At 52.5% G+C, this 14,041-nt stretch overlaps 1 protein-coding gene and 1 long non-coding RNA gene across 2 annotated transcripts; one reads left to right on the top strand and one right to left on the bottom strand.

Annotated features, from left to right (window-relative positions):
- Positions 1 to 2,429: 2,429 nt before the first annotated feature.
- Positions 2,430 to 12,128, bottom strand: Echs1 (enoyl-CoA hydratase, short chain 1). The gene is made up of 8 exons (XM_090345555.1): positions 11,815 to 12,128; positions 8,898 to 9,095; positions 8,082 to 8,209; positions 7,275 to 7,374; positions 5,729 to 5,833; positions 5,222 to 5,341; positions 3,131 to 3,198; positions 2,430 to 2,857 (listed from the first exon to the last, which is right to left on the bottom strand). The coding sequence occupies exons 1-8, from the start codon at positions 11,921 to 11,923 to the stop codon at positions 2,792 to 2,794; spliced, it is 894 nt and encodes a 297-aa protein (XP_090201681.1). The 5' UTR covers positions 11,924 to 12,128; the 3' UTR covers positions 2,430 to 2,791.
- Positions 11,014 to 13,141, top strand: LOC150053646 (uncharacterized). Its single transcript, XR_016537770.1, has 2 exons — positions 11,014 to 11,582; positions 12,124 to 13,141. It is a non-coding gene; the product is annotated as an uncharacterized LOC150053646 (long non-coding RNA).
- The last annotated feature ends 900 nt before the right edge of the window (positions 13,142 to 14,041 follow it).

The following is a 14,041-nucleotide window of genomic DNA, read 5'->3' as shown; positions in this document are numbered from 1 at the left end:
ATTACAGAATATGGCTCAGGGCCAGTGGTTAAGGTAAATGTTCAGAGGCCTGTCTGCTGGTGAGGGAAAGCTGACAACTGTGCAAATGTCTACGCACTGCTTGCCCCTAAGTCCCAGACACATGGCCCTGGGCTGCCCACTGCAGCAGACCTAGATGGCTGAATGAGAGGGCTGGGGGCTGAACAAGAACAGTTCCTGCCTTGGCCTGTGAGTGGAGTGTTGCACCCCCATACTTTGTTTGGTACTGAACAGAGACCGACAAGAAGGGTGTGTGTGTGTCAGCTTCCAAAGCAAATAAAAACTAAACCCCTAGTGGGGCCAGAGGCAAATTAGCTCAATGCAGGATGGGGTCTTCTTCTCCACATACATCACTGTCCTGAACACCTGAAGCTGGGAGCAGTGACAAGTCCAGGTTTAGAGGTGGGCAGGCAAGAGCAGAAAGCAGGGCAGATGGCTTGTGGAGCCCTTTCTTGCTTGTGCTCAATGGGTAGCTGACATGACAGCATGAGAACTAGTGTCCAGTAGATGTCTCAAACCCCACTCAAAATTAGAGGCAGTTACCTCTGTGCAAACAGAAAATTAAATTAATGGATTCCTTTTCAACTTTTAAGGTTTGCTCCCTTGGACACTAAAACCTTTAGAACCTCCTCTGCTTGTTTACTCTAGACTCTGGCCAACAGTCTCACCACCACAGCATCCTACTGTATTTGGCTCTAAGAAAGGATTGTGTCTATGTCTGGTGCCATCGAAGAGGGTGAGCACCAAGCTCCCTGCCTCAGAGCCCCATTCTGCCCTGCCAAGTCCTCTGCATCTGGTTCTGTAAATAAGAACACGTGCAGTAAGTGCAAGGTCCTGACCTAACCTGCCAAGGTCACCTGCCCTTGTGTGAGGGGGAACTTCCTGAGAACTCAGTGCAGATCCTTGAACCCACTACTTCATTCTCCTGCCTGTGCCGACTTACAGAGGACAGGCCAGCCTGGCAGAGCTCAGAGCTGATGCCTGGAAGGCAAGTGTCACAGAGTGTGAGCTACACTGCAGGTAAAATACAGCTGACTACAAGCAGTCATCTGAGATGTGTTGAGCTAGTCCGGCAAAGGTATTCTTTGTTTTTGCGTTGTGGTGTTTGAACTCAGGACCTGAGCACTGTCCTTGGACTTTTTCTCAAGATTGGAGTTCTATCACTTGAGCCATAGCACTACTTCCAGCTTTTTTCTTTTTCTTTTTTGCCAGTCCTGGGCTTGACCTCAGGGCCTGAGCACAGTCCTTGGGCTTTCTCAAGGCTAATGCTCTACCACTTGAATCACAGCACCACTTCCAGCTTTTTTTCTATGTATGTGGTACCGAGGAATCAAACCCAGGTCTTCATGCATGCTAGGCAAGCACTCTACCACTAGGCCAAACTCCCAGCTCCCTTCCAGCTTTTTTCTATGTATGTGGTACCAAGGAATCAAACCCAGGTCTTCATGCATGCTAGGCAAGCACTCTACCACTAGGCCAAACTCCCGGCCCTGGCAAAGGTATTCTTAGTGGATGATTTCATTGCCTGCTCAGCTTGGGTCTGCCAGGCCAGGAGCTGCATGCGCTTGTCCATGCCAGCCCAAAGCCTAGACTATAACTGGGAAGATGTAGACTTCTCAGACACATTTCAAGGGGACTGTGGCTTGGAAGGTCCTGACTGGGGACAGCACCCTTCCTCACCCTACCCTTAGGGAGCACACTGACCACGCTTCAGAACCTGTGTCCACTCTTCTGACAACTTGCTGCAGAACCAAGTTTGAAAAAGCATTAGTGTTCTTGAAGGACAATAGCAGACTTTCAGTGTCAGAGAGGCAGCTTCTCGTACAGAGTTCCTGGGTCATATAGGCTTCCTCAGACCTGCTTGTACCACACAGCAACTGAGGGCTAGGACTAACCTCCTGCAGTCGGAAGCCATGGCAAGATCCCTGGTGAGGACAAGTCCCTCAGGTGTCTTTCCTCCCCATCTTCACACAAGTGGCAGTGAGCATCGGCAGTCACAGTCCTACCTGGGGTTTCTCTGTGCTTCAGGAAGCACTGGTGGCTTGGCACTGCGCATTCCAGGGGGTCTCCGGTTCTAACCGAGACTGGTGAATGTACATTTTAGGCGAGTGCCCTGTCTCAGGTGGAAGCAATCCCTATGAACATGGCACGAGGGTAACGTAATCACTTAGCAATGAAAAAATCGTGTGTGTGTGTGTGTGTGTGTGTGTGTGTCAGGGCTGGGGCTCAAACTCAGGGCCTCACGCTCCTGATCAGCTTTCTCACTTATATTGAGTCATGCTTCCACTTCTGGCTTTTTGCTGGCTAATTGGAGATAAGAGTCTCAGGTTTGTCACTTGGGGAGGGCTTCAAACTTTGATTCTTAGATCTCAGCCTCTCTCTAGAGAGGACTAAAAGTAAGGTGTAACTGATTCGAGACAGTCACTTTAATCAAATAATTGTGTTCATAATCAGCAGACAGGAGCACCTCCCTTGAGCAATGACACGCACAGCTGCAGATGGGGTCGGCACTGCTTTTCACCCAACACAAGTGGACAAGAGACCACTGCTGCAAATACCAGTCCCGGATGAAGTGAAAACATGTGAAGGCACCTTAGTGGGTTTGATTTGGAACAATGTACTCTGATCACACCTAACCTGATTAGCTCTCCCGACTGTCACCAAGGCAGCTGGCCATACTACAAGAGCTTGAGCAGAGGCCATAGTCCCGTGGCCATACTGCCCTTCAGGAGGGGAATTTGCTTCTGAACAGGCTGGCTGCACTGTCTTGTTCTCAGTGGTTTTTGAAGTTGGCCTTCCTCTTCTCCACAAATGCAGCCATGCCTTCTCGCCGGTCATCCTAGAAAACAAAGAGACTCAGAGGTGACACTCATACTTCCTGCCCGAAGCTTGCTCCTGCAGCCCTCTGCCTGCTTACAGGCAAGAGTGGGGTAGGGGAGTGGGGACGACAGACTATGCCCACCAGCTAGGAGAGGAATTCTTACACACAGAGCTAGGTCTAGAAGTGGGGGTGATGATCCCTCAGGAACCACACACCAGTAAAGGTACAAACTCAAGAGTCCAGGGGCAGGATCAGAACTCTGCTCTGCACTTGCCCCTTTTGTTTACTCACAGTAGCAAAGGTTGAATAGAAGAGTTTCTTCTCCAACTTGTTTCCCTCTGTTAGCGTCATTTCAAAAGCTGAAAGAGAAACCTTGCAATCACAAACTGGGATCTCTGTGGGAATGCCAAGATCACAGTGGTGGCCCTTCTTGCTGACTCTGACCCCGGGCGGTATGCCAGGAGGCCCGGCTCCCTCTGTACTGGCAGATCTCCACACTGGTACACCTCTCCCTCCTTGTCAAATTCATGGCCCTATCAGAGAAGGCCATATGAACAAAAGGCTTTCCCAGGCTTCCAAAGTGATGTTGGCTTAACGTGCCCACAGGGGAGAAATACCTGGATCTTGATAAAGGCAAAATGGCAAAAATCTGTCCAGTTACAAGGATCTGAGCTGGCTGATGAAATCAAAATCACAGGAAAAAAAAAAAAAAAAAAAAAAAGGATAAAAACCAGAAAGAGAAGGCTGGGTGCAGTGGCTCACACCTGTAATCCCAGCTACTCAGGAGGCTGAGATCTAAGGATCGAAGGATCGTGGTTCAAAGACAGTCCAGGCAGGGCCGAGAGTTTGGCCTAGTGGTTAAAGTGCTTGCCTAGCATGCATGAAGACCCAGGTTCGATTCCCTGGTACCACATATAGAAAAAAGCCGGAAGTGGTGCTGAGGCTCAAGCGGTAGAGCTCTAGCCTTGAGAAAGTCCAAGGACAGTGCTCAGGCCCTGAGCTCAAGCCCAGGACTGGCAAAAAAAAAAAAAAAAAAAAAAGACAGTCCAGGCACTAAAAACCTTGAGACTCTTATCTCCAATTAACCACTAGAAAACTGGAAGTAGTGCTGTGGCTCAAGGATACCCATGGGCTGAAGAGCTCAAGGACAGTGCCCGGAGTCCAAGCCCGAGGACCATCAAACAAAACAAAACAACCTACCCCCCGAAAAATAAAAACAAAAAATCAGGACAGATTGGCCACATGGAACAAAGTGTCATTTGCTCCAGGCCCTCTCCTACGCCTTTCTTTTTCTTATTTTTCCAGTCCTGGGCCTAGAACTCAGGGCCTGAGCACTGTCCTTGGGCTTTCTCAAGGCCAGTGCTCTACCACTTAAGCCACAGCACCATTTCTGTTTTTTTTCTATGTATGTGGTACTGAGGAATTGAACCCTAGGTAGGCACTCTACCACTAGGCCAAACTCCCGGCCCTATGCCTTTCCTTTTAGAGGAAGACATATAGTACTACTGTTCAAACATCTAAGACAAGACCCTGCCAGAGCCCTGGGTTGTTTCCCTGCAGACATCACATGGCTGGTGCCCAAACTTCAGAGACCCTGAGTAAGGCTAACACCTCCAGGGTGGTGTCTCTCTAGTGGTCTTTGCGTCTTGCTGGGTTGCACCCCTGTCTTGGACTCTCTTACTCTACAGGCAACACTGAGCAGCAATATGACAGGATTCTAAGGGCTGAATAAACTATGACACCGAGACTCAAGTAGCTCTGAGGAGGGAGATCAAACAAGCTTCACCCTTAGCGATAGCAGACAGCTGTGCAGATGCTTCTTGTGACCTGTCCCATGCAGCAGACTGTCTATATAAACCACAGCCTACAACAAGAAGGGAAACCTAGAACCCAGGTCCTGGGATACCTGGCTTTTTCATGAACTAGAGAACAGCATGACTTTAGGGCCAGGGCTCCCTGAGCAGGCCCATCCACTATACTGTCACCAGCTGGCCCCAGTGTGAAAGGATATTCAACATTTCAAAATAACTTGTGAGTTGACTAAGACTTGGAACTCACAATCTTTTCTTTCTTTCTTTTTTTTTTTTTGGCCAGTCCTGGGCTTAAGCTCAGGGCCTAAGCACTGTCCTTGGACTTTCTCAAGGCCAGAGCTCTACCACTTGAGCCTCAGCACCATTTTCGGCTTTTTTTTCTATGTATGTGGTACCGAGGAATCGAACCCAGGTCTTCATGCATGCTAGGCAAGCACGCTACCACTAGGCCAAACTCCCGGCCCGGGAACTCACAATCTTAAGAATTCTCCCACCCCTGCTCAGGACAGGCCAAGATGCAGTCATTTAAGGGCCTCACAACCCTGCAGCCCTGCCCCTAGCAGGCCCCTACCTGCATTTACAGACTCTTTGGCCATGGCTGTTATAATTTTGGAATTGCTTGCAATTTTTTCTGCACACTGGATGGCCTCTTCAACTAGTTTTTCGACAGGAAAAACCTTGCTTACCAAACCTAAAACACAGAAAAAGAGAATAAAATGCAGCGCAGTGCCAGCTCCATTTCTACAAGGGCCCGGACCTTTGAGTGCTAGACCAGGACAGCTATGCTGGGGTGGGGGAGGGGGGGTTGTTTCTGCTGTCTCTGACACATCCAGGCTGTCCACATCAGCAGAGGTTGGAGAACTAGGAACTGTGGTCATTGACAGGCAGGTGAGGGCTGGTCTGTAAGGGTCCCAGGGATTTCCCTCTGCCTTGTTTCTCTCTAACCTGGACACTTGTGGTCATTCTCTTTTAATACTGTATTTGTGAATATAAAACCTGAGGGTGAAGACCCAGGGCCTCCCGGGACAGCCGATGCAGCCCCAAGGCTCCACCTGGCTCCCACAGGCAGATGCACCACCTGCTTGCTTTGCATCCTGGGCAGAGATCCGATCACCAGTAAGGACCATCTCCATTGCCAGTGACTTTCCAACTGCACGGGTGAGTCTCTGGGTGCCTCCAGCACCTGTGGGAAGAAGGCGGTGGTCACATGAGGCTGAGAAGAAACCCAGGGATGGGAAGTGACTTAGTGAAAGAACATGCACTTATTCAGCAGTCACAAGGGTTCCCTCCCCCCAAAACAAGGATGAAAGAGAAGGAATGGTAACCAGGCACAAAGACTCATATCTGTAAAACTTGGGAGGCTAAGATAAGGTGGATTATGGTTTGAGGCCAACTCAGGCAGTTTCTAAGCAACCGAAAGCTGGGCAAAATAGTACCTGTGATCCCAGCTACATGGGAAGGCTGAGTCTGGGAGGACCAGGGTTTCAGGCCAGCATGGGAAAACCATTTCTAAGACCTGCTCCCCACTGAGGAAGCTGGGTATATAGGTTCAAGCCTGTCATGATAGCTATGGTGAAAAGCCTAAGGAGTATGGCCATCCAGGGTGGCCTAGACAAAAAGCGAGACAGATCTCAACAACAAAGAAACTGAACCAGTGGCAGAGAGCTTATCTAGTAAGCTCAAAGCTCTGGCTTATACCTCAGTAAAGAAAAAGAGAGAGAGGGAGGGAAAGAGAGAAGAAGAGAGAAAAGGATACAGGGTGAGAGGGAGAAAGGCAGAGAGAAAGGGAGAAAGGAAGGGAAGAGGAAGAGAGAAAAGGGTGCGAAGGAAAGAGGGAGAGAGAAAGAAAAAAAGGGAGGAAGGGGGAAGGGGGAGAGAAAAGGAGGTGGAGGGGGAGAGAAAGAGAAAGAGAAGGTGGGGGAGGGAGATGCTATTGACAAGCACTCAGGAGCCAAAGATAAAGCGTGAGACTGCCCAGTGGAGGGCATGCAGAACCAAGGCAGCCAGTAAGCAGGTTAAAAGAAACTTTAGAACTAAGGCCCTGATCTCAGGTGGGACTCTGCAGATGCTGCTGACTCTCTTTCCAACATTCCAGTCCTGAGTAGTCCTGCCCTCTCTAGGGCAGGAACCTATGTGCCAAGCTTCCTCCCCCTAAGGAACTGAGCATCTTCTCCCTGCCAGGTCTATCAGGTAGAGGCCAGCAGTAGACAGCAATGTTCTTTCCTTAATACCCCAGGGCCTACTTTGACTCCTTGCTGTGCCAAGCTCAGTGAGATTGTGTGACCTACTGTGGCCAGTAATGCAGGGCCAGAATCATACATAACTCTCTCCAGGTTCAGATTCACAGGGCTCTGCCACAGACATGGATCACACATAGGAAAAAGCCAGTGTGACTATAAGCCAGCATCACTACTGTGTGACACATCAGACATAGGATATATGCAATCATGGGAGCTGGACACTGCATGATGTTCCAGGGTAGTACTGAGCTCTCTCTCCTCCTGTGTGTCTGCAGGGAGTACTGTGGTCAGGGCGTGGACCACACATCTGGCCTCTGCTTGGGTATAAACCATGGCTGGAGAAATCACCTGCAGAGTGTGCATTAGGATGGCTGTTGCTCTCACCTGGGATGGTTCCCAGCAGGATTTCTGGTTGTCCAAACTGGGCTTTCTCACCAGCATAGATGATATCACACATCATTGCAAGCTCACAACCCCCACCAAGCTGCAGAACAAAGGTTGCCAGTAGGTAGGCTTTACGTAGGAGCGCAGGCAGAAACATTATTTTTACTTACAAACTTTCCCATTAAAATAGAACAGGAGCCATGCGCAGTGGCTCACGCCTGTCGTCCTAGCTCTTTCAGGAGGCTCAGATCTGAGGATCACAGTTCAAAGCCAGCCTAGGCACAAAAGTCTGGGAGACTCATCTCCAATTAACCACCAGAAAACTGGAAGTGGTGCTGTAGCTCAAATGGTAGAGTGGTAGCCTGGGGGTGAAGAGTTCAGGGACAGTGCCCAGGCCCAGAGTTCAAGCCTCAGGACCAACCAAAGAAAAAAAAGAAAGAAACGGGACACAATAAAGATGGATCTAGTGGAATAAAGTTAACCCTTGGGATACATTATCTACAAAGAGCCAATAATAAATACTCTGACTGAGGCAAATACTGAGCTCTGCCATGATGACGCTAAGGCAGCTGTCAAGGACAGCAAAATCGCGTAAGTCCTCCCACCGCCCTCAGAGGCTCTGGAAGTAGTCACTCGAGGACAGGAAAGGTGCTGTGGGCCTACTTTATCACAGAGCGTAAGTCCTCCCACCGCCCTCAGAGGCTCTGGAAGTAGTCACTCGAGGACAGGAAAGGTGCTGTGGGCCTACTTTATCACAGAGCGTAAGTCCTCCCACCGCCCTTGGGGGCTCTGGAAGTGGACACTCACAGCAAAACCGTTGACAGCGGCGATGACTGGCTTCTTCACCCGAGTAAGCTGGTCCCAGTGACTCAGAAACTTGCTGGAGTAACAGTCCTGGAATGTCTGATTCTGCATTTCTTTTATATCAGCTCCAGCTAAAGGCAGAGGTAAGGTTCAGCCACCAGAGAGCAGAGCCTAGCAGTCCTACAGGAGCTCTTATGTGGCAGGTAGAATTAGGTCAAGTGGGGGAGTGGGGAACAACCACCATGTGGTCTGGCAACAGTGAACTGCCTGCTCAGATGAGGTCATGTGCAGGGGCCAATGACAGGCAGGTGCCAGATGTCAGCCCCAGAGAAGTTGGGGCTTGGCAGTCTGACTCTTAGCCCACCAGTACGCACCTGAATTCATTTTGAACATACTTGTTTTGCTGGTGGAACAAGCATTCAACTTTTAGAGCTATTCTTCCAGGAAGCTTATTTTACATGTGAGCAAGTCCTGAGCCACACACTACCATAGAGGTATTTATTTACTTACTTACTTACTTACTTTTGGTGGGTCCTAGGCCTTGAACTCTGAGCCTGGATGTTGTCCCTAAGCTCTTTTTGCTCAAGGCTAGCACTCTACCACTTGAGCTACAGCACCACTTTCCCCCTTTCGCCTTTCTCTGTGATTAATTGGAGATAAGAGACTCATAGACTTTTCCTGCCCAAGTTGTGATCCTTAGATCTCAGCCTCCTGAGTAGCTAGGATTACAGACGTGAGCCACCAGAGTGGCTAGAGGGTTATTGCTTCCCTAGTCCATGGGCATGCCTCCCACAGCTACACCATGGCTACCCAGCATACCAGCAAATGCCTTATCTCCGCCGGTGAGCACAATGGCCCCCACATCTGGGTCCTCCTCAAAGGCCTCCAGGGCCTGGTTGAGCTCCTCAATCAGGCCATTGCACAGTGCATTGAGTGCTTTGGGGCGGTTCAGCCGGATCAACCCCACACTGCTATTTTTCCCCTTTTTTTCTGTAACGATGTACTCAAAGTTGGCCCCTAGGACAAAAAGGCAAAAGTGATAAGATCACACCGGTGTCAGAGGCACAGAAGGAACTGGTCTAACCCTTATAATTCTTTTTTTTTTTTTTTTTTTTGCCAGTCCTGGGCTTGAGCTCAGGGCCTGAGCACTGTCCTTGGACTTTCTCAAGGCTAGCGCTCTACCACTTGAGCCTCAGCACCACTTCCGGCTTTTTTCTATGTATGTGGTACCGAGGAATCGAACCCGGGTCTTCATGCATGCTAGGCAAGCACTTTAACCACTAGGCCAAACTCCCGGCCCCTAACCCTTATAATTCTGATCCTTGCAATTGTTTAATCCTTTAAATCCTCCTACTTCAGACTTTATCTCCTATTTCACACTCAGTGATTCCACATCTGCAAGTTAAAAAACGCCCCAGTATGAAACACAGCTACCCTCTGCCATATGCCATCTTGTCCCAGAATATGGCAAGAGGTGAGAATAGAACAGAGGTCAGGCTGGGCTGGGTGGTCAGTGTGGTGAGAGGACAAAGGTGAAAAAACACATCTATGACAGCTAGAACCTAGAGTAGCAGTCAGCTGACTTGGTAGACTTGGAAAGGAGAGCCTGGCAGGCGAGTGCCTGTGTGTGTGTGTGTGTGTGTGTGTGTGTGTGTGTGTGTGTGTATGTGTAGGGAGGGGTTGTCTGGCAGGGTAAGTGCCTGTGTGTGTGTATGTGTGTGTGTGTGTGGCTGCCTGGTAAGGTGAGTGCTTCTGTGTGTGTGGTCGGGGTGCTGACAGGGTGAGTGTCTGTGTGTGTGGTGAGGGTGCTGTCTAGCAGGGTGAGTGTCTGTGTGTGTGTGGGGGTGCTATCTGGCAGGGTGAGTGCCTGTGTGTGTGTGGGGGGGCTGTCTGGCAGGGTGAGTGCCTGTGTGTGTGGGGGGGGGTGTCTGGCAGGGTGAGTGCCTGTGTGTGTGTGTGGGGAGCTACCTGGCAGGGTGAGTGCTTGTGTGTATGTGTGGGGGGTGCTATCTGGCAGGGTGAGTGCCTGTGTGTGTGTGTGGGGGGGTGCTATCTGGCAGGGTGAGTGCCTGTGTGTGTGTGTGTGGGGGTGCTATCTGGCAGGATGAGTGCCTGTGTGTGTGTGTGGGGGAGCTGTCTAGCAGGGTGAGTGCCTGTGTGTGTGTGTGTGGGGAGCTACCTGGCAGGGTGAGTGTCTGTGTGTGTGTAGGGGGGGCTGTCTGGCAGGGTGAGTGCCTGTGTGTGTGTGTAGGGGGGGCTGTCTGGCAGGGTGAGTGCCTGTGTGTGTGTGTGTAGGGGGGCTGTCTGGCAGGGTGAGTGCCTGTGTGTGTGTGTGTGGGGGGGCTGCCTGGCAGGGTCAGTGTCTGTGTGGGGGGCTACCTGGCAGAGTGAGTGCCTGTGTGTGTGTGGGGGCTGTCTGACAGGGTGAGTGCCTGTGTGTGTGTGGGGGGGCTGTCTGGAAGGGTGAGTGCCTGTGTGTATGTGGGGGGGGCTACCTGGCAGGGTGAGTGCCTGTGTGTGTGTGGGGGGGGGGGGGAGCTGTCTGGCAGGGTGAGTGCCTGTGTGTGTGTGTGGAGGGGCTGCCTGGCAGGGTGAGTGCCTGTGTGTGTGTGTGGCTGTCTGTCAGGGTGAGTGTCTCTGTGTGTGTGTGGGGGGGCTGTCTGGCAGGGTGAGTGCCTGTGTGTGTGTGTGGGGGGCTCTCTGGCAGGGTGAGTGTCTGTGTGTGTGTGTGGAGGGGCTGCCTGGCAGGGTGAGTGTCTGTGTGGGTGTGGGGCTGCCTGGCAGGGTGAGTGCCTGTGTGTGTGTGTGTGTGGGCTACCTGCAGGGTGAGTGCCTGTGTGTGTGTGGGGCTGTCTGTCAGGGTGAGTGTCTCTGTGTGTGGGGGAGGGGCTGCCTGGCAGGGTGAGTGTCTGTGTGTGTGTGGGGGGGGGGGGGCTGTCTGTCAGGGTCAGTGCCTGGGGAGAAGGTTGGGTCCTTTAGAAGTGGCACAAGAGAGCCAGGTCAAGGTTAAGAATTCCTCTTAAGGCCGGGAGTTTGGCCTAGTGGTTAAAGTGCTTGCCTGGCATGCACGAAGACCCGGGTTCGATTCCTCGGTACCACATACATAGCAAAAAGCTGGAAGTGGTGCTGAGGCTCAAGTGGTAGAGCTCTAGCCTTGAGAAAATCCAAGGACAGGACTCAGGCCCTGAGCTCAAGCCCAGGACTGGCAAAAAAAAAAAAAAAAAAAAAAATTCCTCTTAACACAAGAATGGGTAATGGATGGTAGAGTACAGCAGGTGAACTGGGAGATCAGAGACTGGAAAGCAGGGATACCAGCTGAGCAGCCAATTTCTGACTGGGTGGTCTGAAGGACTGGATCAAGGGGAGGCGGGGTGGGGGCACGTCGCGAACAGGAGGTGCGGCAAACTTCTTTCCAATTCCCTAGCGGACTTAACTCAACGGGAACTGCATGTCCTCTGTCATCTAAACACACACCAGATTTCACAACCAACTCTCACTACCCAGGTACTGCGGGCCAGGTGTCTTGGCGCGCAGCGCAGGACCAGAGTTGATAATCACTCAGGGTCCTCCAAACAGGCAGGGCCTGCCAGGGGGGAATAGCGGGGCCTGGGTGGGTGGCTGGGGTCGGGCGTGAGGGGCTCGGGCCGTGGCCTGAGGTCAAGCCTCGTCCCCCGAGTAGCTACGGGTGGACGGGGCTGGGCGGCGGGGTCCCGATCCCCGCTGGGGTCCTACTCACTCGCGGTGAAGGGCCGCAGCGTCGGGAAGCGGGAGGGGAGCCACACACGGCCGCGGGCGCCGGGGAGGAGGGCGCGGGCGCCGGGGAGGAGGGCACGCACGGAGGCCATGGCACGAGGACAAGCAGCGCCTCTCCCGTCCAGCGGTGTCTCGAGACCTGTCTGGGAGCGGGACAGGAGGGGCAGGTCCGGGGCGGGGCTCGGCAAGCACCAGGTCCGTGTCACGGCCTCGCGAGACCGAGCGCGGGATGTCTGGCCGCCTGGTTCCAGCTGGGGAGCAGAGGGACAGGGTTAGCGGGAGGACGTTGCAGGAGCACGGCGACGGGGACAGCGTAGACGGACGACGTCCGCGGGTCGGCGCAGGGGGATGGCGTAGACGGTCGACGTCCGCGGCCCGGCGCAGGACGATGGCGTAGACGGTCGACGTCCGCGGCCCGGCGCAGGACGATGGCGTAGACAGTCGACGTCCGCGGCCCGGCGCAGGACGATGGCGTGACGGACGACGTCAGCAGGCTGGCGCAGGACGATGGCGTAGACGGTCGACGTCCGCGGCCCGGCGCAGGACGATGGCGTAGACGGTCGACGTCCGCGGCCCGGCGCAGGACGATGGCGTGACGGACGACGTCAGCAGGCTGGCGCAGGACGATGGCGTAGACGGTAGACGTCCGCGGCCCGACGCAGGACGATGGCTAGTCGGAGGCCGGCAGCAGCTTACTTCCTGCGAGGGAGTGAAGTTTCACCTGAGCTCACCGGAACACCGTTCCGCACCTCTCAGGGCCGGCGGGCCGCTCCTCGTAGTTTGAGACGTCAGGCCGGGTCCAGAGGCGCAGGGGCAGGCCATCTCTGGAGAGCTGGCCAGGGCTGGGCCCGCAGAGGGGCCTGTGTGGGCCTGCAGGAGGGAGGTGCCCTGCGCGCCTGGGTCAGTCCCTGGGGTGTCCAAGTGAAGGAGGAATGGACGAGCTAAGAGCCCCCTGTAGGCCCACCTTGTTCTGGGAAGCAAAAACTTTAGGGTCCAGCGGTCATGGTAAACATCTATTCCAGGAACACAATTAATGCACATAAATTCCAGTAACTGGCCTGTTTACAGGGTCCAGCGGTCACCAGGACCCAACAGTTAATCACCTACACCCAAAACAATCAGAAGTATTCTTATGAATCAACCTAAATGTCAAACCAAATGTTACCCAATCATGAGCCTGTGCCTGTAACTTGTTTTTACATGATTATAAAAGCTGTGTAAAATCCTTGCTCGGGACCTCTCAGCGTCACTGGCGACGAGTGCGCGGAGGTCCAGGTTCGAACTCGTAATAAACGACCCTTGCCCCTTTGCTTTGGCCTCGGCCTCTGGTGGTTCTTTCGGGGTCCCAGCACCGGATTGCACACTGACCCAGAATGAGCGCCACATCCACCAAGCCCCTCTTCTCTCCCTGTCATGTAAGCTCTTCAGTTCATGGGGCATACTCTGCAAGACTGCAGACCCATGCTGCTGGGGCTGAGAGGAGCACACTTGGCGGTTCCGGGAAATAGTGTACCTGTGAGTAATAGGGATGGGGAGGATTGGAGATTGGGGTGGGGAGATTTGGTAGGGGCGCTAGTAAAAAAAAAATTCACTTGTTTTTGTTTTGGCTATGCAGCCCAGCTGTCCTGGGACTTTTGACACTCATTCCTTAGTCTCCTGTGCTGGGATTATGGGCACACCACCCATTTTAGGTATAGTTTCTTTTGTCAGTCCTGGGGCTTGAACTCAGGGCCTGGGCACCGTCCTTGGACACTTTCTGCTCAAGGCTAGTGCTATGCCACCTGAGCCCTAGCACCACATCCAGCTTTTTCTATGTGATAGTGAGGAATTGAACCCAGGGCTTTGTGGATGCTAGTTGAACACTGTACCACTAGGCTACCAATAGGCTACATTCCCGGCCCTAGTTATAATTTCTGACTCCCCTAAATGAACCAGCAGTTTTCTGTGCCGAGGGGAGAATGGGCGTGACTTGTAGTGGTCACCCCAATTTACCATGGTTCAATGTATTTTTTTTTAAATCTTACAATGACGCATAAGCAACAACCCATTCAGTAGAAACTATTTTGAATTTTGCTCTTTTCCAGGGCAAGGGATATTTAGGGATCTGTTACTTTCTAGAAGATCGCAGGCCCCATTTAACCATGATCAGGACGAGAAACAACCCATATTGCAGCAAGCTATGCTGTTCCTGGGTTACACGTCCGGTTTAT

Source organism: Megascapheus bottae, chromosome 15 (genome assembly GCF_031878675.1).
Source record: "Megascapheus bottae isolate mThoBot1 chromosome 15, mThoBot2.hap1, whole genome shotgun sequence".
NCBI lineage: Eukaryota > Metazoa > Chordata > Mammalia > Rodentia > Geomyidae > Megascapheus > Megascapheus bottae.
This window is presented reverse-complemented; position numbering and strand designations above follow the sequence as displayed.